Consider the following 18,169-nt stretch of genomic DNA (forward strand, 5'->3'; position numbering starts at 1 on the left):
CTACAAAGTACAGATTACAGAGCAAAAACTACGGTCCAGTCAGGGTATTTCTATCTGTGTGGTTTGTGGAATGGTCTTGAACAAGCCACTGTGCGTAGGGACAGTCAGAGTGATTCTATTAATCCAGCCACTTTCTACCCCTTTGATTACATAGAAAGCTAAGGTTGCTAGCTATTATTACTGATCTAAGACTTAGTAGGAATAGGCCAACGGCGATCGGTTTGTGATGTGGCTTCGAAGCTCCTAGGTAGCGTTATACGTCATACCTTATGCACAACGATTCCTTAGGTCCCTCACAAGTCTTACTATACTTTTATGTACAGGGAATCAGGGACACTTCCAGTGCCTACTACCCACTGTGCCCAGTGCCCGGTGCCTAGTGCCCAATGCCTAGGCACAGTAAAATTAGTGCTGGGTTGTTTTACTGCAGAAAGATACCAAGTGACCTTATTAGTACCTACTAGGTACTAGGTATGGACCAGTTACCTGGCTGTCGGTCCCTGAATCTATGACATCTTCCAGCCACTAGAAAATACATGAAATATGGTGTTCATTACCGAGAGCTACGAATAATAATCTCAGAACATATTCGTCAATCGCCAGGCCGTGGGCTGTTTCTAGAAATAGAAGCTACAGTATGATGCATCTGCACTTATCAGTAAGATCAGTGGCATGCCGTCCAAAAGTACAAATACCATGCTACTCGCCAAAGTATAGTGCCTGTCTACTCGTCTACGCTACATTGGAAGTTGAAGGTGTACAATCTAGAGCAAACAGATTGAGTTGATGTCGAACACGGACATCATCATACATCGCTTCACATAATTCTGAAGAAACCCTTAAGCCTCTTATGTATCATCATTAGTGATGACCGAAACCAGATCCCGTCCCCTGTTTTTCACATGGCTTCAGCCGTCACACCTTCATAAGCGCCCGGGTTGGAGACGTCATGTCCTCACGTGATCATGCACGGACGTCGGCCAGAAGCCGCCAGCTCGTTTGATTACGTTCTCGTCATCCCTCGTTCCCGTCCGCAATCCTAGCTATCTGCCACCCTCCAACCTCGATCGAAAAAAGAAAAGCACGTCGCAAGAAACGTATACTCTACCAATATATACCAAAAATGGCCTCTTTCCAGGATCGTGCTCAGCACGCTGTCTCCCAGCTTGACAAGGAGGTTCGTGAAATTCCCCGATGGTTGCCTGAGCTTATCTCTACCCTACATGTGTGTGTGTGTGTGTGTGTGTGCGGATGTGTCGGTCGCTAGCATCACTGAGCTTAACCCCTCAGCCCCGTTCGGTGTGCTGCATTGTTTGCGAACTCGTCCTGCAGAAAACACTGAGGGGCAATTTAACTGCCAGCGACTAGTCCCTGATCTCGTGGGATCGCTCCCACCTAGCTTAATCAAGGTCTTTTGAATTTCACAAATAGCTAACTACTGGATTTGTGCGATAGCTCTCCAAGTACCCGGTTCTGAACAACCTCGAACGTCAGACCAGCGTCCCTAAGGTCTACGTGATCCTTGGCCTGGTTGGTGTCTACACCTTCCTGGTCTTCTTCAACATCGCTGGCGAATTTCTCGTCAACTTTGCCGGTTTCCTGTTGCCCGGCTACTACTCCCTGCAGGCCCTCTTCACCTCGGGTACTGCGGATGATACCCAGGTATGTTTCAGATGCTCTGTGATTGCTCTCACTTGTGGTAACGACTTCTTGCTAACTGAATTCACTCGTTAGTGGCTCACTGTAAGCTTTCCTTCTCATGGCTTTCTGCATGGATAGCCATTGTCATAACTGTGGCATACCATTGCGCCAGCAACAGCAGATCGGGTAACCGACTACTGGGCTCGCCATCTTATCTTGGATGTGGTAGCGACTAACCGTCTGACTTCTAAATCCTTAGTACTGGGTCGTTTTCGCTTTCCTGACTGTCGTCGAGAGTGCGATCAGCGCGGCTTACTGGTTCCGTATGCTTATACCCCGTCCCACCTCCAATCTTAATAATCAATAACGCGCGCTGTGAACTGATCAACCTGTCTCTCATACAGCCTTCTACTACATCTTCAAGTTCGTCCTGATCCTGTGGATGGCTCTTCCCCAGACCAAGTAAGATCGGATCCTTCCCTATCCTCAGTACCAAAGCATTGACTGACAATCAACACAACAGCGGTGCCCAAGTTGTTTTCCACTCTTTCCTCCAGCCCCTGGTTGGCCGTTTCTTCTCCCAGAGCGGAACCTCCTCCAACCTGCGCGCTCAGGCCGAGGCCGCTGCCAACAAGGCCCACTCTTCTTGAAGAGCTCTCGGCCAGCACGAGTGGCCAGCAAGAGTCGCATCGCGTGCGCGTTCGAGGGACACCTTGTTGTCTCCCATGGGTAGAAACTATTCCAGGTCCGGGGGTCTCTCTTTCTCGATCGGTCGACTCTTTTTGTCACATTTGCAGAGTACTCTTCCACGAAGCGTTTGAGCGGGTTGATCTTACTTTTATGAAGGCTTTCGGGAAGCCCGTTGGCAAATGCAATGTTGATAGAATTTTACAGGGGATGCAAACGGGGAATTAAGTGGAATTCGGGGATGAATGGAGCTTTTCTACTTTTGGGAGATGGTGCGAAATACCATGTGTCACGTGTGGATGATCAAGTATTTTTGTCGTCTGATTCTCATGAATGGAATTTTCTTTTCACTTTCAAGCTTCATGGTCTACCACTGGGGGTGCAACTGGTCAACTCGAGCGGGCAGTGGTATGGTCGCTTCCTGGTAGACCACTTTGATTGTAGAGTTCACATTGAGACCGATCGTATGCCCAGGAGCATGAGCATTATCATTATCAGGTTTTCTTGATAGACGCCACCAGTCCGCCATATTTCCATGTTTCCAAGCCTCGGCATTGCACCCATGCCAGCCAGGATCTGCCCATCCTTGACAGTCCAAAACCCCAACGCAGAAGAGAAAAATGACAAATGAGGGGAATTGACAACAAAAACTCCAGTCGCGGATTCTAATTACTCATGACGCTACAAAGGAAATTCGTAAAACACATCCAGTCTGCTCACGGGGTCAGCGTCGGGCCATTACAGCTCCGGGCGAATGGACTCGGTGCTATGGCAGTCTAGTACAAGCCCCAACTATCAGTGCGAGGATTGACGACGATTCGATAAGGGAATGGATTGGAATCGCTGGTTGTAATCGGTGGGATATGGTCTTTGTCTCGATTGACCACGGTGAGGATCTTTAGGGCGGCCTTTTGGAGCATATTGCCCATTGCTTTGCGCACTTTGGCTCGTTCTGAGGAATACAAATGTGAGTATGGATGAGGGGCTTCTCGAATTTGGCGGAATTCACGAGAAGAGAGGATGGTGGCATCTCCTCCCCTCGTACAACTCGTCTCTAGAACGACATACCGGATTCTGTGCGAGGAGTGGCGATCGTCACGTCCAGCGTCCACACCTCCCAACACACTTCCTCTTCGCCCTTGCCCGCAAGGCCCCCAAACCACAAGCCCGAACGACGTCGTTTCTTCTCGTAGAACTCCACGGCGATCCGTCCACGCACGCCGCCGCCGCCCCCACTCGACGTGCCATTTTGGTTTGCTGACGTGGGCGAGAGATGCTGACGGACGAGCGCATTGACGCGCGACTCGATCAACGTTTCGAGGTCGGCGTCGTTGATGGCGGGAAGTGTCAGGTCGAGAACATCAAAGGTGACTGGTCGAATGGAGGGAAAATAGCGGTGGAAGAAGATGAGGTTGAGGACACCTGGAATTGCATATGCAAGGCGTTAGTATGAAGTACACAATTGGCATTTGCGAAGAGATGAGAGGATCAATGCGATAATGTGGCTCATGAGTCCCCGCAAACGAATGCTAGATATCGGGCTTACCTTTCAAAACATCGCGAACGGTGGTTGTGTCGGCGAAGATCTCCAGAAAATACTCTGGAGGGGTCTTGCGGGGCTCCATCCCCGCCCGCAAATGATCGCCTCAGCGGACGGTGGGCCGGGAAGGTGGAAGGAAAGAGGAGGAGGGCCGGAAGGTGAAATAGGATTAGGTACAAGCCACGGAAGCAGGCAGCGGACACGGGTATCTACAGGAGCAAAGCGCCTGCTGGTAATGTACGGACCCTATCTGAGGATCTCATGGGTGTGGTTGTAGGAGGGGGGAAGAGGGGGGATCAAGCGACAAGAGAACTGCAGGGGAGAAGGGCAGATGATGGAATGAGCTGCGATGGTCGGCGCGGTTGCTATCGGCCATCGGACAAGGCCGAATGATGCTTATCAGGTTATCATTGGCCGGCCACCGGCAAAGGGTTCCAGGATCGACACCGGAGTACTCTGTACATCAGAGAGACCCTCAAAGATGAAGCAAGTGATGTACCAACTACCGAGTACCCTCGCGCTGTTGTGCTGCGACCATCATACTTACCTAAGGTACCTTAGGTAGTATTCTTTCTAGTTACCTGTAGGTCGTGTCCAGGTGGTGGTCGAGGCTATCTTACTCTGATTTGGCATTTTGTCCGGTTTGGGGTGGATGATTCTGCGGGACGGCTGCTATCTCCGAATCCGGGACACTCAATGAAGACAGAGAGACGGTGGAAATAGAGAAGGAGTGGAATGATGCCAGGAGACAGACCTGTAGATCAACCTAATTCTCAATTCGACAAACAGCACATAGTAAACAATTACCTTAGGACTCACCTAGGTATAACTAGTCATAGTTAGATATAGGAACTCAGGAAGTGACTTAGTAGGAGTACACTACTGACTCTCTCCGCGGTCCCCCGACTCTTCCACATGCCCTTGCGTTAGTCACTCATGCATCTCTGTCCACTGAGATTAGAGTGGTCGATCGATACGTTCCAAAAGTGCCTCATTTGGGAGAGAAAGGTCGATTCGTTTCATGGCTCATGGGATGAACAAGTATAGATTTAGATTGAGTGAAGGTTAGATGCCGTGGAGCCTCTTTCATAGGCAGCGAATATCTTGAGCGATGAATATCGTCGAATTGAGAGTCTGACATCAATTGTGCTATATTCACAAATATGTTGATACTTTTCAAGCCTCAAGGTGGTCAATTTGCAGAAGTGCAGGACCTCCACATGTCTCCAGAAAGCAGGGCCGAGTCAGGCAGAACAGAGGTGTCAGTAGCACAAGAGGCCTTGAAGGCGGTGAACGGAGACCTCCAGCATGTCCACCGAGTGGCACGGACGATCCACCAGACACGTCCAAAGTCCAAACCCCCCAAGACTCCAAGATTTGTTGGTAGCCGAGGCCGCTGAAAGTCTGGGGTTGGTTCCCGCCCGAGGCTTCTCAGTTTCCAGATCGCCTTCTTCCACATCCCTCATCTGTTTGCAATTCAAGACTGATGATCATGAACCCTGGGACTTGATTCACCAGCTTTTCATGATTAGTGAATTCCCGAAATCCTCCATTATGATCGGTGCCGCAAGGCGCTGGTTTCGTCGCAATCGCAAAGGCTTGGCGATCGGTGCGGGCGTGCTGGGGGCTGGCTATCTGGCTGGCCAGTATGTGCTCTCTAAGATTGTTGAAGCGCGAGAGCGCATGAGCAGCGATCGAATCGCTCGCGAAAAGTGAGTGTTGACCATGCCCTGCTCCTCTTCCCAGACCGCTTCTCCAAATTGGAGGCTCTCGGGCTAGCTTATGTTAGAGGACGAGCAGATATCTCTATGCCTCTCGTGGGGTCATCGCGCTGACAAAAGCACATTCAGTTTGCGGCGACGATTTGAACAAAACCAGACAGATTGCACATATACCGTGCTTGCCTTGCTGCCCACGGCGACGGAGAATATCATCGACGCCCTGCCAGTGGAGGAACTGACAAAGGAGCTTCAGAAGAAGCGGGCGGAACGCCTAGCACGGTTGAATGCCGGCGAAACTGCCGGCTCTGACATGACCTCAGTAGCACCCAGTATCACCGAGGAGGATAGAAAGAGCCTATCGAGCTTTCAAAGCGAAGCCTACCTTCATACCAGCCAGCTCGGCGAATCTGTGAACGCCGAGGGCAAGACCCAGCCGAAACGAAACAAGACGCAGCTGTGGAACGAGGTCAAAATCACCTGTATGTTTCGTCCCCACCTCTCGTGCAGTGTTAATTTTGATTATGAGCGCTTCAATTGAGGCTTCGCTATGACCTTTGCTCACCACTGCCAGCGATTACGAGATCCTTCACTCTTATATACACACTCTCGCTGCTCACCATCTTCACTCGGATCCAATTGAACCTTCTCGGCCGTCGAAACTACCTTTCCAGCGTCATCTCGTTGGCAAACCCCCCCGCAGACTCCACAATCAGCTTAGAGGATCATGACGACGAGCTTACTCAAACACTGGGCGATGACTTTGAGACCAACAGGCGGTACTTGGCCTTCAGCTGGTGGCTGTTGCATCGTGGCTGGCAGGAGTTGGTTGCTCGTGTCCAGCCGGCCGTGGAAGAGGTCTTCGGACCCCTCAATCCACGCGAAGATATCACTTTGGCCAAACTGTCCGATCTGACCATGCAGATTCGGAGAAAGGTGGAGGGCAACACGGAAGAAGAGCGACGGTAAGAATCACTTTCTTCGCCCAACATCGACATTTGCATATTTGTGTACACCTATTAGACCAAGTCGTCTAGAGTCAAACGTGTTCCAATCAGCTGACGACCTCGAGTCTGTTCTGTTCAGATCCACGAAATGGCTTGCGTGCTTGTTGCCACCTACGGAGGAAGAAGAGTACGTGCTTCGCGAATCGGGCGTTGAGGGAGTTGCCGACCCGTCTTCCTCGCAAACGGCCTTGAAGCTGCGTCACCTTCTTGACGAGACTGCCGACCTCATCGATTCCCCATCCTTCTCGCTTGTCCTCACCCTACTTAACAATGAAGGGTTCTCGACGCTGGTTGACTCCAAATGTGCTACCGAGGCCTTCCAGGCATCCGAATCGGCTGCTATGACTGTGCCTCAATCCTTTGACTCTATGGCCACCGTCGTGCCCGCACCCTCTGAGCGTCGGACCAAGCTGGCTAATCTGCTAGCTGTCATGGCTCGACAGGCCCACATCATTGGGAACGGCGCGCACCCTTCCAACGAGTATCTGGTCGCCATGGATCAGAACGTGCGTGAATTGGAGGCCTTCTCTGCTGTCATTTACAGTTCCAATTTCGAGCTGGAACTGCTGGGTGCTACTACCAATCCCACAGTGAAGGCAGAGGAGACGGCCGACTTTGAGCCCGTTTCGTCTTCGTTTGCTGATATCCTGGTCGAGAAGACTGGTCCCTCAACAAGCCTGGACTCTTCAAATGATGGGATTATGGATGATGCTATTGACGGCCAGGGGCCTGGTCTCACTGACATCGAAGAGCAAATAGCTGCTGATTCGATTTCGGACTCTGCATTCGAAAAAGCTTGGGGCAAGGCCGTTGAGGACGGACCTGACACCTCAGAGACGGCGACCGGGGCTACGAATTGAAGCCCATGTCGTCTTGTAGTGATCACTTGCTCTTTGACTTGATGTTTTCAAATGTTGAAGCGCTAGACCAGATGACCAAGATCTCTCAGTATATACATGCACCATATGGGACGCTCGACCAGCTTTGCGTATTTCTTTCGTAAGTTTTGACACCTTTCTGTCTGTTTTGGGGGTAGTCGATCTAAAACAAGTAGCGGCGAAGCCTGATCGATAGCCAGCTTTAGACTTCTGTACGGCGCGTTCCGGAGACTGCACCTGTCTCAATGACGGGACATGAAGATATTTGTCTGAGACACCCGTCCGACCTCGTGACAGTAGTACTATTGAAGACAACTTAGTCTCAGGTAACTAGTCATTGAACGTAAGTGTCGGCCTCAGGCGTCATGCTGTCCCTGCCTGGAGCCTCAGGCGTCAGCTCCTGCGGGGCGAGTCACATGCTACTCCGCCCTCGGCATGACGAAGCAGGTGCATCAACCCGACATCATTGCCCAGCCCAAGTGTAAGTGTTAAGCAGGGTGCTGTGAATATTTTGGAGAACCACTTGCCTTGTACGACACAACGATAGTTTCATCAGCTCCACACCGTGCAAAATCCGAGAATTCCACAGGGACCAACCCGGCTCACTGAAAATGACCACTGCAGCTGTGTTTGGCTCCACCGGGGCCGTGGGCTCGCAGATCCTAGCAACACTACTTGCTTCAGACTCGTTCGCCCACGTGAAGACCGTGTCGCGCAGAGTCCCCGACGTCCAATCACCCAAACTCGAAGCCCTGCAGGAAAGCGATACTTCTAAATGGGGTACCTTGATCTCGACCTTATCTCCCAAACCTTCGGTGGTTTTCAATGCCGTCGGTACTACTCGTGCCACAGCCGGCGGTATTGAGAATCAGTGGAAGATCGACCACGATCTATGTATCGAGAATGCCCGTGCTGCCAAAGCTGCTGGTGTGAAGACGTATGTGTTTATCTCCAGTGCGGGAACGCGAGGCTTTTTCTCCAAGTATGTGCCGTACTCCAAGATGAAGATTGGTGTGGAGGATGCTATTCGGGAGCTGGGCTTCGAGCATGCGATCATCATAAGGCCCGGGATGATTCTCGGCAGGGAGGTTCCCAAGTCTGCGGTCTTTGAGAGCATCGTGGGAAATTTACATAAGGTGGCACAGGGAATTCAAGACTGTCTCGGTAAGTTGTGGAAATGCCTCGGTTGAGAAAGCCAGTTTTGAGGAGAGGTAGGGTTGGTTCATATATATCTAACACTTTTTGGATTGTTGCAGGTCAAGACCAGTCCATTATTGGTAGGGCTGCGGTAGCAGCGGCTCGACAGGCCGAGGAGGGCAAAGCCCCCTCGGCGTATTGGATTGTTGAACAGGCTGATGTTGTCAGACTCGGAAGAGACGAATGGAAAGAATGAATTTAAGTATCGGTGCGACCAAAGCAGAGAATCGGAGGTATCGCACTGAGTCTGAGTACTTCTCTATTGAAACTGGATCCAAGGTGGGACGGAAATCACCAGATCAAATTGATTCGATCCAATGCGGCGTTGTTCATACTGTACATACTACATACACCAATCATTCAGCTGTCACTTAGCTTCACATAGGTATCACCGCGCTTCTTACGAAAGTATACGAATACTATTTCTACCCGGACTCGGAGTCCTGTCCGCAGATTTTGACATTAGCATAAAGCGTGACACACGGTACATCAACCTAAACAAGCTGCTGATTCACTCTGTTTGCTTCGGATGAAGCCACATAACTGCAGTAGTGCATTGTCATTGCATTAACTTCAAGTCCCGGTGGTAAACAGGCGGGCCTGGACACGATCACCAGCCGACTACGTGCAGATGGGTCAAAAAATACTCGGCTCAGCTCACACGCACGACATGGTCAGCCACTTGACGGTGGATCGAGCGTGAGGTGGAACAGATATCGCAGGCGCACCTGAGCCGGATTGTGAACAATGTACTCAATACTACCGTCGGTGTATCCTCTGCTTGCCCATCTTTCCTTCTCCTCAGGCCGTGGCAGCGGTATTTGAACCCCTGCTAAATCAGGTCGTACACAAGCGGCATCAGTCCAATTGGACTGGGCATTGGCAAAAGGATACCGTCGATATGAGACCAGAGTATTCCACTTCGTACGGACGGACAAGCCTCGTTCCGAGTGAAGACACTTACCAAGCTCGACTTCATTCAATAACATGAATCCCTGCGTCATGGGATGAGCAAGACGGCAATAAGCAAAGGATTTTGCTGAGAAATCACCGAAGAAGATGCCCCGTGATGGGCCCGAGACCAAGCCGGTGCGAAAAATGCTGGGAAGATTTTCTGTACGTGTGCCATGCCAAAGTAATCGTCGATGGCTTTGGTCCTTATTACTTGCCGCCGCTCTGCATTGGGCAAACCGTTCAGCTTCACCCTCTCGCTCGATGGAGTAGATGTTCAAGATCTGGACGTACAAAACTTGTCAGGTTGACAGTGCACCACTCGAAACACCTTTAGATGCAGAATTGGTTTTTGGAAAACTGGTCATTCTTACCCGAGGAGCAACGTTCGTGTGGAACGGATAAGTGTGGTTGTAATAGCCCGCAAGATGAAGGTACTCATCCGTATCTGCCTCCACTAAATAAGGAATTGTCAGCTTGCCGGTCTATGAGAGACGCCATTTCTCCCGACTTACCCATTTTCATTGACTTGAGACGCAGAAAGCGGAAGGCATTCTCATCCATGACGGGAGATGCTGACCTTGAAGAGCTCGGTACTAGGCTACCAGGCAAACTGATATCAATTGCCCGCAGACTCAACTGGCCCTCAATTTCATGCTTGGTCTGTTCAATGGACTCCGCTTCGAGAGTTTTTGAACATGAAGCTCCCTCCTTGCCAAAGATTCTTACAAAGCAGCTTTTCAGATCATTAGCACAGACTTTGGGCGATGTCTTCTCTTTGTTTGATCCATCGGAGACTTTTGCTATCATGTCAGCAAGCGCAACACCGGTCTCCAAAAAATGGTCAGCAATGCCCGGCTTCTCTAAGAGTCTGTTGACGTAGCCTGCAAGCAATCCGTCCAATTTCGGACGCGCTGTACGGACGATCAAGCCCAAGGCCTTCAACTCGGGGTCCGATAGCTTTTCTTGGTCATTTGCATCCGCACGATGGACGAAGATGAAATTCTTCTTTTTCGACGGAGCCTTGAAAGCCTGGTCCCAGGCATGACCGGTAAAGCCCTCAAACTTAGAGTGGTACTCTGCGATTGCGGATGAGAGCTGACCATCGCCCTTGGAAGTAACAGTGGTGCTGTCACTCAAGGACTGGAGTATGCCGGACTGAGTACTCCGTACCAACTTTGTTTCTCGAAGCCAAGTACGGTACGTACTTGCTGCCATGTCGACGACCAGTTGGAGGCGGACTATTGTCCCGGTAATGGATTCTTCCCTACTATTGTCCTCGAGACATGACTCGGTCGACAAGAGGGTCGCATCGTAGACGATGTCTTCATCATCCAACCACACCAGAACATCCCCGTTCCCTATTTCAAGATGTGTGAGCCTCCAGCACGAATGTCGTGCAATGATAAGGTTCATGAACTACGGAGCCACCCCATACCTGTGTCCTGGATTGCCTTATCGACCAGCCTTTTCAGGCGGTCGTGATTGGCTTTCAGCCGGTCTTTGGCAATCTTTCCTGGCTGCTCAATTGCCGTGAATCCGTCACCGGCTCTCTTGCGTTTCCTGTGACAAGCTGGTGTGCCCGTGACGGGACGCTTGAGACCCAATGACTTGACCAAGAATCCTTTGGTATCGAGCGGCGTTTTCTCTTCGATGGACTGTAACAGCCAGTCCACTGTGACGATGCTGCAGTCTGACAACCGCTTCGCCTGCTTGACTGGATCGAAGTTAGGACATTTCCTAGTCACAAAAAGTAATGATAGATAATTGATGGCTCTCACTAACTCTTGTATGGCGCGGTAGCCTTGCGATAGCACTCAGCGGTCGTGATCAGGTGAGTGCAGTCATTGATCTTCATTTTCTCGAATTTGGCACCGCACGCCTCGACCATGGCTTGAATGTCCTCTAAGAGAGGCATCTGGCATGTTAGCTTGCTACAGCTGGAGTAAAAATTTGCCTGGGTCACGATGTAATTCAGTCTAACCATGCTTGTATGCGGGGACAAGTCCGCTCACAGCGACGACCACGCCCTTGAAGTTGCTCTTCTTGCCGGCAGGAGTCGCCTCAGTAGATGATTTGCCACTCTGACTGGCTAGAGTGAACGCAGTACCCATGACGGTTGGTTTACTGACCAACCCAAGACGTTGCTTTGAAGTTGATATGAGTGATGTTGAAGAAGTGACTGAGGTGAGAGACGCCGCTGGGGGGGGGATCCGATGCTGTTTATGTCAAACATTCAAAGCGTGCTCAGGACGCGAAGATGGATGTTTCCGTTTTCTGAGGTCAACATGCATGTAGGAATAATGCCAATTCCTAGAACTTGCTGCATCAAAGACTTTGGTGGTTTGTACCAGCATGCCACGTCGGAATGTTTGTTTTCCGGAACATCAAGGAAATTCGAGAGGGTAGGTAGGATCAGAGCTCATATTGTGATCGAGGCCGTGCTGTTCGAGGACTTGCTGAGTCGCAAATAGCATCGCTCAGTGACTCCTGGAAGTTAGCTTTGGCAATGACGAACCGTGGAAAATGCTTTGGCTAGATGGAATGAGTGATTGTGGAACATCCGCCAAAAAAGGGTCAATCAATGTCATTGTTTCCATGTACTGGAGAAGATCTGAGACCTTATTTGTTGTCGACATGTGAGAATGACCATTGTCCTTTCTTTACCATTCTCAGCTCCATCTGCGTGGGCACTACCCAGGCACCTTCCATCTTATCTTTGAGCCCCGTAGCATTCTATCAGACGTGATGGTCTTCTCTCATCTGATTGACAGCGCGATCTTTCCATCATCTCACCTCGGCTTTCCACACCATCTGATCGAAAATCAGACGAGATGCCGTGACAGGTCAGAACGATAGAACTCAGTCGGCCCTGACTTTGACCTCGTTCAGCCACCCGGAGAAATCAGCCTTCGGACCGTTCCGCATTGCGGGACGTGTGACGGTGGGCCACAGGGTGCAGCGTGTCCAGGCCGTCGACAGTTTGGCAAAGGGCGGATGTGCTCGATCCGATCTCTTCTGGTGATCTTGCGTGCCGGCCAACCTTCCATCTGTTGGTATATCTCGTCAGCAGCATCATCCACCTGTTAGTTGCCTTTTAGCCGGATGGAACAGTTACCGCTGTCGAACCTGTGCCGGGTTGTACACGATACACTCGTCGCATGGTAGATGTCTGAAGCTTGGTTGGTATTGAGTGCTTTGCGACACAGCTGGCAACGAGACACCCTCAAAATCGAGATGAGCCACCCCGCCACCGCTCCAGGGGTTTCAGCCAACATATCCTTTCCCAATCACGCCGATCTTTCCCTGGCCACGCATGCATCATGTCCTTGGCTCGCGGTTTCAGGCTGGGGACCTCTACAGGATCTCTGGCAAGCTCGACTTCTAGCCATTTCAAGCCGACGAAACGCCTTATTAACGAGCTCCCTGGTCATGGGGCCCTCTACGGGAGGCTGTGCAGGGAGCTCGATGACAGCTCAATGTTCTGAAATTTGTGCTTTGCCCACTGAAAATCAATCACCTCTGGGCCTGGCACCGAACGCTTTGCTATCCGGAGAAGACGCAGATAGTTTTGCTTCAGAAGAGTCGCGATTCGTGACTGCAGCATCATGGACGAGCTGCGTGGTGCACCTGGGCCGAGAGAGGGTCCTGCAAGGTGCTCTACGAGCTCGGTAAGGTAATCGAAAGAGATCCGCAGAGTTGCACCGTCGGTCTTGAGAAATCCAGAGCCGAATCTTCCCACAAACATATGATTGTAGAAGGGAATGATACCATAATCCGGCCAAAACAAAAGCTTGATCAAGCGTTCGACTCCGGGTAGTAGCTGTTGAGATTGAAGGTCCCTCGCCGGTTCTAACGGAAGCTCCGCAAGCTTGCACTAATCCTCATGCTTTGGTCTTATGAAAATGCATCCTTCGAAGTCCTTCTGCATCCCCATCCAATGATCTGTCCAGGGCTCGCCGGTGACCTCTTCAAAGGCGCGTCCAAATTCCCATTTCGCGGAGTCTAGATCTCCATTACCACGAAACTCCATTGCCGTCGTGTCCGGGCACTCGTCGTGGACCCAGGTGAACCAGGTCTTGAGACCAAAGTCGTGGAGAAGCTGGATCCGGCGAGTCGATACCCAGTAAGACGGTTGTGTCTCATCCAGATCCTCATTTCTCTTCACGCCAGTGATCAAGAAGGCGTCCCATCAAATCCCCTTCTCATCCATCAGTACGGCGATCGTGTCTCCTATTTGATGAATCCTTTGATTAGCTGGTATGACTTGAAAGAAGGAGGCCAGTCATCTTGGTCAAGATATCTTACCATTTTTGCACCGCTTGTCCACGAAAGTGATCAGCTTCTCGTGGTGTATCTGCAGATTGGACCGAGGAACATTTGGTCCCTGCAAATCCTCAGCAACATTTGCTGATGCAACAAGCAAGTATGCCGCTGTGCGAAGGGGCCGATTCAGTTGCGCCGAGTCTAGAAACCAGTTGATATTGACGATCTGGCATCTATTCTCGGTCAGAGCGAAGTGGACTGCGTCATCAAGTCAGTATAAGATATCTCAGTGCAGAAAAGAAGCCGGTCTTGCCTGCCCAAGTAATCTGACCCCGCTGAGGCCCACCTGCAAGGCCGCCGAGGCTCTAGAGTGAAGTGACTAGGTGCGTCACTTCGTGGACCTGGGAGTCGACGAACTGCACACCGATGATAAGAGCCAAGCGGTCGATAAGCTCTTCAATTCAACGTCACTTCTCGTCAGATTAGCCGTTACATTCGACGTAAAGCAAGAACACTTACTGTGCGTGTGCCCAGGGATACGGCCGCTGACGCCGATGATGACTTGAGCGAGTGCCGGATTGACCATATCGACACTGCTCGAAGGTTTTGATGAGGTGAGCGTCAAATGAGGCGACGCCGAGAGATATCGGCGCGGCACGTCCGAGGGAAGAGACGAGAAAAACGGCTATTCTCGATGGAAAGAACGTGAAGTCCGCGCTGTCTTCGATGGAAGTGCCGTGAAATGCGCGATGGATGGGATGGAAAAGCCGTCGAACAGAGTCGAAAGAGAGACAGGCTCCGGGGACGATCACGCTCGCACTATGTTGGCCAGCAGAGGTGGCATTTTGCTGTCACTAGAACTAATAAGCGTGGGTCTTCTCCGATCCATTCGACGGGGTACTGGACCTACATCAGACGTCGGACGAGAAAGACAGTACGAGATTGACAGTACGCGACGCTTATGTCGAGTCAGCATCGCAACATGGATACCTCCTATTCTATGGGAACCTCGCACAAGTTGTAATGCAATGCACTGTACAGAACGGAGAAGCATCATTCGGAGCGCGGACATCTGAGCTAACTTCTCGAGTCTCGGGGACGAAGAGGGTTACTTTCTGCATGGAAGTTCATGTTGAATTGACTAACTGAAGCCAGATCTGGCCGGGATTCATACAGGCACTAGTTGCTCATGAAGTAGTTGAACGCCAGAATGGGGCCCAGGTTCACTTTCTTCGCCCAAGCATCTAAATCATAGCGCATGCGATACCAATTGCTCAATTTCTGACCATTGGGAGGAGCATGGGCTGCCACATCAAAGTTCGCAGGCTCTTCTAGCAAGAAGAAGATATAACGGTGCGGAGCACTACCGGGAGGTGGCGCGGGCCCGATATAATTTGCAACAAAGGGTGCAGCGGAGGTATCCAAACTGCCAGACTCTGCAACTTTCACACCTGGTTGAATCCAATGGAGAATAGGGCCCAAAATCTTGAACGACGGGAATGGTGCATCGATATCAAGAGCCACGATCAGATAAGTCTTGCTTGAGTCAAGACCCGTAAAGAAGAGCTCAGGGGGTGACTGGGCATCTGCGTTGAGTACATCAGCATCTACTTCTCCCTCTTTCTGAATCACCTGAGGATACACACCTGCACGGGGTATGTATTGCCCCGGCCGTACGTCTTTGTGCTGGCCTACATTGAGACCCAACACCTTGGATTCATCATTTTCGATCAGCGTCAAAGCTGTCTGGATATGAGCTTCAGAAGGCATTTTACGGATTTCACACTTGTATGAGTGGCTAAAGTAATGTGGAAAAAGCTGATACTGTGACAGCAGAGAGCGGTTGAAATGAAAGGAAGTATTGGAGGTCGTCTGGGCTTGTCTGCAGATATATGATAAGTCTACAAAGGATATGGCACGCCTAAGACGCCTCAGGCGAGCAAGGTTGAAACGACTCGAGCGATCGGACTTAGGAGGACTTAAGAGGGTGTGGGGTATGACGATCTCCCGTACTGTACCAGGCCTGAGGCCTGAGGCGGTTGTTTACTCGATAGAGTCGATACTGTAAGTGTACTGTAATCTTAGTGAGTGCGCCACCAATGTAGTGAATGTACCACGGTATCGGTCTGAGGATCACCGCTGTTCGATAGCCCGCCATACATCACTGACCGCTCTAATTATGGACTTTTCTTCGCCCAACAAAATGATTCGTTTTGAGCTATTGAATTCTTCACTCATACCACGCGGGTTGAACATCAATTGGCTCGCCTCTTCCACCTGACTGATGCGCCGTCCACAAGTCTACTCGCTCACTTGACCCTTCACAAGCACACGGAGAGAATAGTTTCCTTGGTCGGGATAAGGCGTGCCGAAATCACGAGCAAATGCAATGTTCTCCTTGGTGGTCTCGAACAACTCCAATTCAAAGCGGCGGACCAAGGTTGCGATTGTGAGGTAGATCTCCGCGTATGCCAGGCTGGAAAGAAATAAAAGGTCAGTTGGGGAACCACCCATCGAGCATCATTGGAAAAACCTACTTCATTCCAAGACAGATCCGGCTTCCCTTGGAGAAGTTGACCAGGAATTTATCCAATCGTTCCCCCTTGGCGGCAGCACGTGTCCACCTCTCAGGATCAAAGACCTCGGGATCGGGAAAAATAGTAGGATCCATGAGCACAAAGTAATTCACTTGGCTGACCATGTGCTAGTCATCAAAATAAGTCAGCAACTTCAATCTATGTAATGGACTGTGAGTGTGATGAGGTCGAGCATGTGCACTTACACCAGGAGGAATCGTGTAGTCCTTGTACACCAATGCCTCGGACGGAGCCACACGCGGCGATCGGCTCGCGATTCCTGTAGCAAGTCGGAAAGTTTCAAGAACGACTCCCATCTGACAATCCGAAAGTGAGCAATCAGTATGGAGGTTTTACATTGACCACTCGCCGGTCCAGCGGTCTGTGACAACTTACCATGTAAGGCACCTGCTCCAGCTGGTTCCAAGTTGGTTTACTCGTCGGAGTCGGCATGACGGCTCGCAGCTCTTCGCGCAATTTGTGAATGAGACGCGGCTCATTCAAGAGATGAAACAATCCCACGGACAAAGACCGAGCTGTGGTCTCAGTCCCTCCGATTACCAAGGCAAAGCCCTCGTCGGACAAGTTACGTGCACTTTTGAAATGATCGGGCAGACCAGGTCCTGAGAGTTTCTCCATCACAGATCCCGCTGAGCCTTTGTTCTGGCCAGTCTGGATTGCCACCACTTGATCGTGAATGAATTGTTTCTGGTCCATCAAAGCAAAGGCATATGGACTGAGCATGTCCATCAGGAATCGGGGCAGAGTTGCCATCAATGGCTGGATCCAAGGCAGGAACCGAGACAAGTGACCCAACTTGAACAGACCGTTCACTCCATCTCTGATACGCTCATTGAAGTCCTCCTGGTCCAGGTTACCTGTATGAAGGCCAAAGACGTATTCATGAATGATATCCGATGTCATAGCAGCGAAACCGGCATCCATGGCTACCACCTTATGTGCCTTTTGAGCCTGCTCCAGACGAGCCACCAATTTGTCGAGGTGCTTCTGTACATTCTGTTCTGTTCGATTGATGGCACCTTTGGAGAAGAACTTCTCCACGGGTGAGCGACGCATGCGATGGATCTCGGGGCTTACGCTCGAGAAGGACGAGCCGGGGATATCAAATTGTGCCACGATAGCCGCATCCTTTTCACGCCTGCGCCCACTGGAGGCGTAGATGGTCTCATAGTATTCGGAATCCTTGATGTGAACTTCGCGGGGGCCGATTCGAACAATAGGGCCTGTTACACCGGTCAGCCTCCAGGAACCTAATCCCCAGGCAACGCGAAGCTGGAGACAAACCATAAATCTCGTGCAGCTTCTCCAAATGCCAGATAAAGGTGCCCTGCTTTATGATCTCATAGTAAAACTGATATGCTGTGCTCATTGCAGCCAACTTGGGGCCCGGGATCTTTCTCAGTGGGTGGAAAAAGACTCGATAGACGACTAGGGCCATGCGGTAGGCAAGAAGCCCACCGACCACCCAGACAGCTAAACCCGCCATGGAATCTCGAGCAACTTTGAAGAGGAGGGGCTTCTCCTTCCAAACCTGAAAAATGCTCTTTTCAATCTACCTCGAGGAGGGGAGAGGGGAATGGGTCTCTCTTTTAAAAGTATGCATACTCGCTCGCTAAAAGTTCCCGCGTTGCTCCCCGAAATAGAGGTACACCTTCATCCACCCACAAGGGAGTCCGTTCAACTAGCA

The 18,169-nt window shown here is 50.9% G+C and overlaps 9 protein-coding genes across 9 annotated transcripts; 3 read left to right on the forward strand and 6 right to left on the reverse strand.

Annotated features, from left to right (window-relative positions):
- Nucleotides 1-1,123: 1,123 nt before the first annotated feature.
- yop1 (putative membrane biogenesis protein (Yop1)) lies at nt 1,124-2,291 on the forward strand (the record flags this gene model as incomplete). Its single annotated transcript, XM_056929752.1, has 6 exons — nt 1,124-1,177; nt 1,456-1,662; nt 1,735-1,743; nt 1,901-1,964; nt 2,046-2,103; nt 2,165-2,291. The coding sequence occupies 6 exons, from the start codon at nt 1,124-1,126 to the stop codon at nt 2,289-2,291; spliced, it is 519 nt and encodes a 172-aa protein (XP_056794045.1).
- An 813-nt stretch (nt 2,292-3,104) lies between these two features.
- Nucleotides 3,105-3,953, reverse strand: N7539_000149 (autophagy-related protein 101; the record flags this gene model as incomplete). The annotated part of the gene is made up of 3 exons (XM_056929753.1): nt 3,105-3,280; nt 3,397-3,750; nt 3,875-3,953. The coding sequence occupies 3 exons, from the start codon at nt 3,951-3,953 to the stop codon at nt 3,105-3,107; spliced, it is 609 nt and encodes a 202-aa protein (XP_056794046.1).
- A 1,469-nt stretch (nt 3,954-5,422) lies between these two features.
- N7539_000150 (peroxisomal biogenesis factor 3) lies at nt 5,423-7,453 on the forward strand (the record flags this gene model as incomplete). The annotated part of the gene is made up of 4 exons (XM_056929754.1): nt 5,423-5,580; nt 5,719-6,068; nt 6,161-6,551; nt 6,610-7,453. 4 exons carry the CDS (start codon nt 5,423-5,425, stop codon nt 7,451-7,453), a joined length of 1,743 nt encoding a protein of 580 aa, XP_056794047.1.
- Nucleotides 7,454-8,082: 629 nt separating this feature from the next.
- N7539_000151 (Protein fmp52-2) lies at nt 8,083-8,864 on the forward strand (the record flags this gene model as incomplete). Its single annotated transcript, XM_056929755.1, has 2 exons — nt 8,083-8,635; nt 8,728-8,864. 2 exons carry the CDS (start codon nt 8,083-8,085, stop codon nt 8,862-8,864), a joined length of 690 nt encoding a protein of 229 aa, XP_056794048.1.
- A 478-nt stretch (nt 8,865-9,342) lies between these two features.
- Nucleotides 9,343-11,733, reverse strand: N7539_000152 (putative poly(ADP)-ribose polymerase PARP; the record flags this gene model as incomplete). Its single annotated transcript, XM_056929756.1, has 6 exons — nt 9,343-9,903; nt 9,994-10,076; nt 10,135-10,980; nt 11,058-11,336; nt 11,405-11,524; nt 11,604-11,733. 6 exons carry the CDS (start codon nt 11,731-11,733, stop codon nt 9,343-9,345), a joined length of 2,019 nt encoding a protein of 672 aa, XP_056794049.1.
- A 748-nt stretch (nt 11,734-12,481) lies between these two features.
- N7539_000153 (uncharacterized protein) lies at nt 12,482-12,897 on the reverse strand (the record flags this gene model as incomplete). Its single annotated transcript, XM_056929757.1, has 2 exons — nt 12,482-12,669; nt 12,738-12,897. The coding sequence occupies 2 exons, from the start codon at nt 12,895-12,897 to the stop codon at nt 12,482-12,484; spliced, it is 348 nt and encodes a 115-aa protein (XP_056794050.1).
- A 164-nt stretch (nt 12,898-13,061) lies between these two features.
- N7539_000154 (uncharacterized protein) lies at nt 13,062-14,471 on the reverse strand (the record flags this gene model as incomplete). Its single annotated transcript, XM_056929758.1, has 5 exons — nt 13,062-13,496; nt 13,587-13,781; nt 13,839-13,852; nt 13,928-14,143; nt 14,405-14,471. The coding sequence occupies 5 exons, from the start codon at nt 14,469-14,471 to the stop codon at nt 13,062-13,064; spliced, it is 927 nt and encodes a 308-aa protein (XP_056794051.1).
- Nucleotides 14,472-15,064: 593 nt separating this feature from the next.
- Nucleotides 15,065-15,655, reverse strand: N7539_000155 (YbhB/YbcL family Raf kinase inhibitor-like protein; the record flags this gene model as incomplete). Its single annotated transcript, XM_056929759.1, has 1 exon — nt 15,065-15,655. The coding sequence occupies one exon, from the start codon at nt 15,653-15,655 to the stop codon at nt 15,065-15,067; it is 591 nt and encodes a 196-aa protein (XP_056794052.1).
- A 531-nt stretch (nt 15,656-16,186) lies between these two features.
- N7539_000156 (cytochrome P450) lies at nt 16,187-17,968 on the reverse strand (the record flags this gene model as incomplete). Its single annotated transcript, XM_056929760.1, has 5 exons — nt 16,187-16,361; nt 16,423-16,589; nt 16,668-16,778; nt 16,858-17,705; nt 17,767-17,968. The coding sequence occupies 5 exons, from the start codon at nt 17,966-17,968 to the stop codon at nt 16,187-16,189; spliced, it is 1,503 nt and encodes a 500-aa protein (XP_056794053.1).
- Between the last annotated feature and the right edge of the window lie 201 nt (nt 17,969-18,169).

The sequence above is a fragment of the Penicillium diatomitis genome, assembly GCF_028827545.1.
Source record: "Penicillium diatomitis strain IBT 30728 chromosome Unknown utg000001l_segment0_segment0, whole genome shotgun sequence".
In the NCBI taxonomy this organism is placed as follows: Eukaryota; Fungi; Ascomycota; class Eurotiomycetes; order Eurotiales; family Aspergillaceae; genus Penicillium; species Penicillium diatomitis.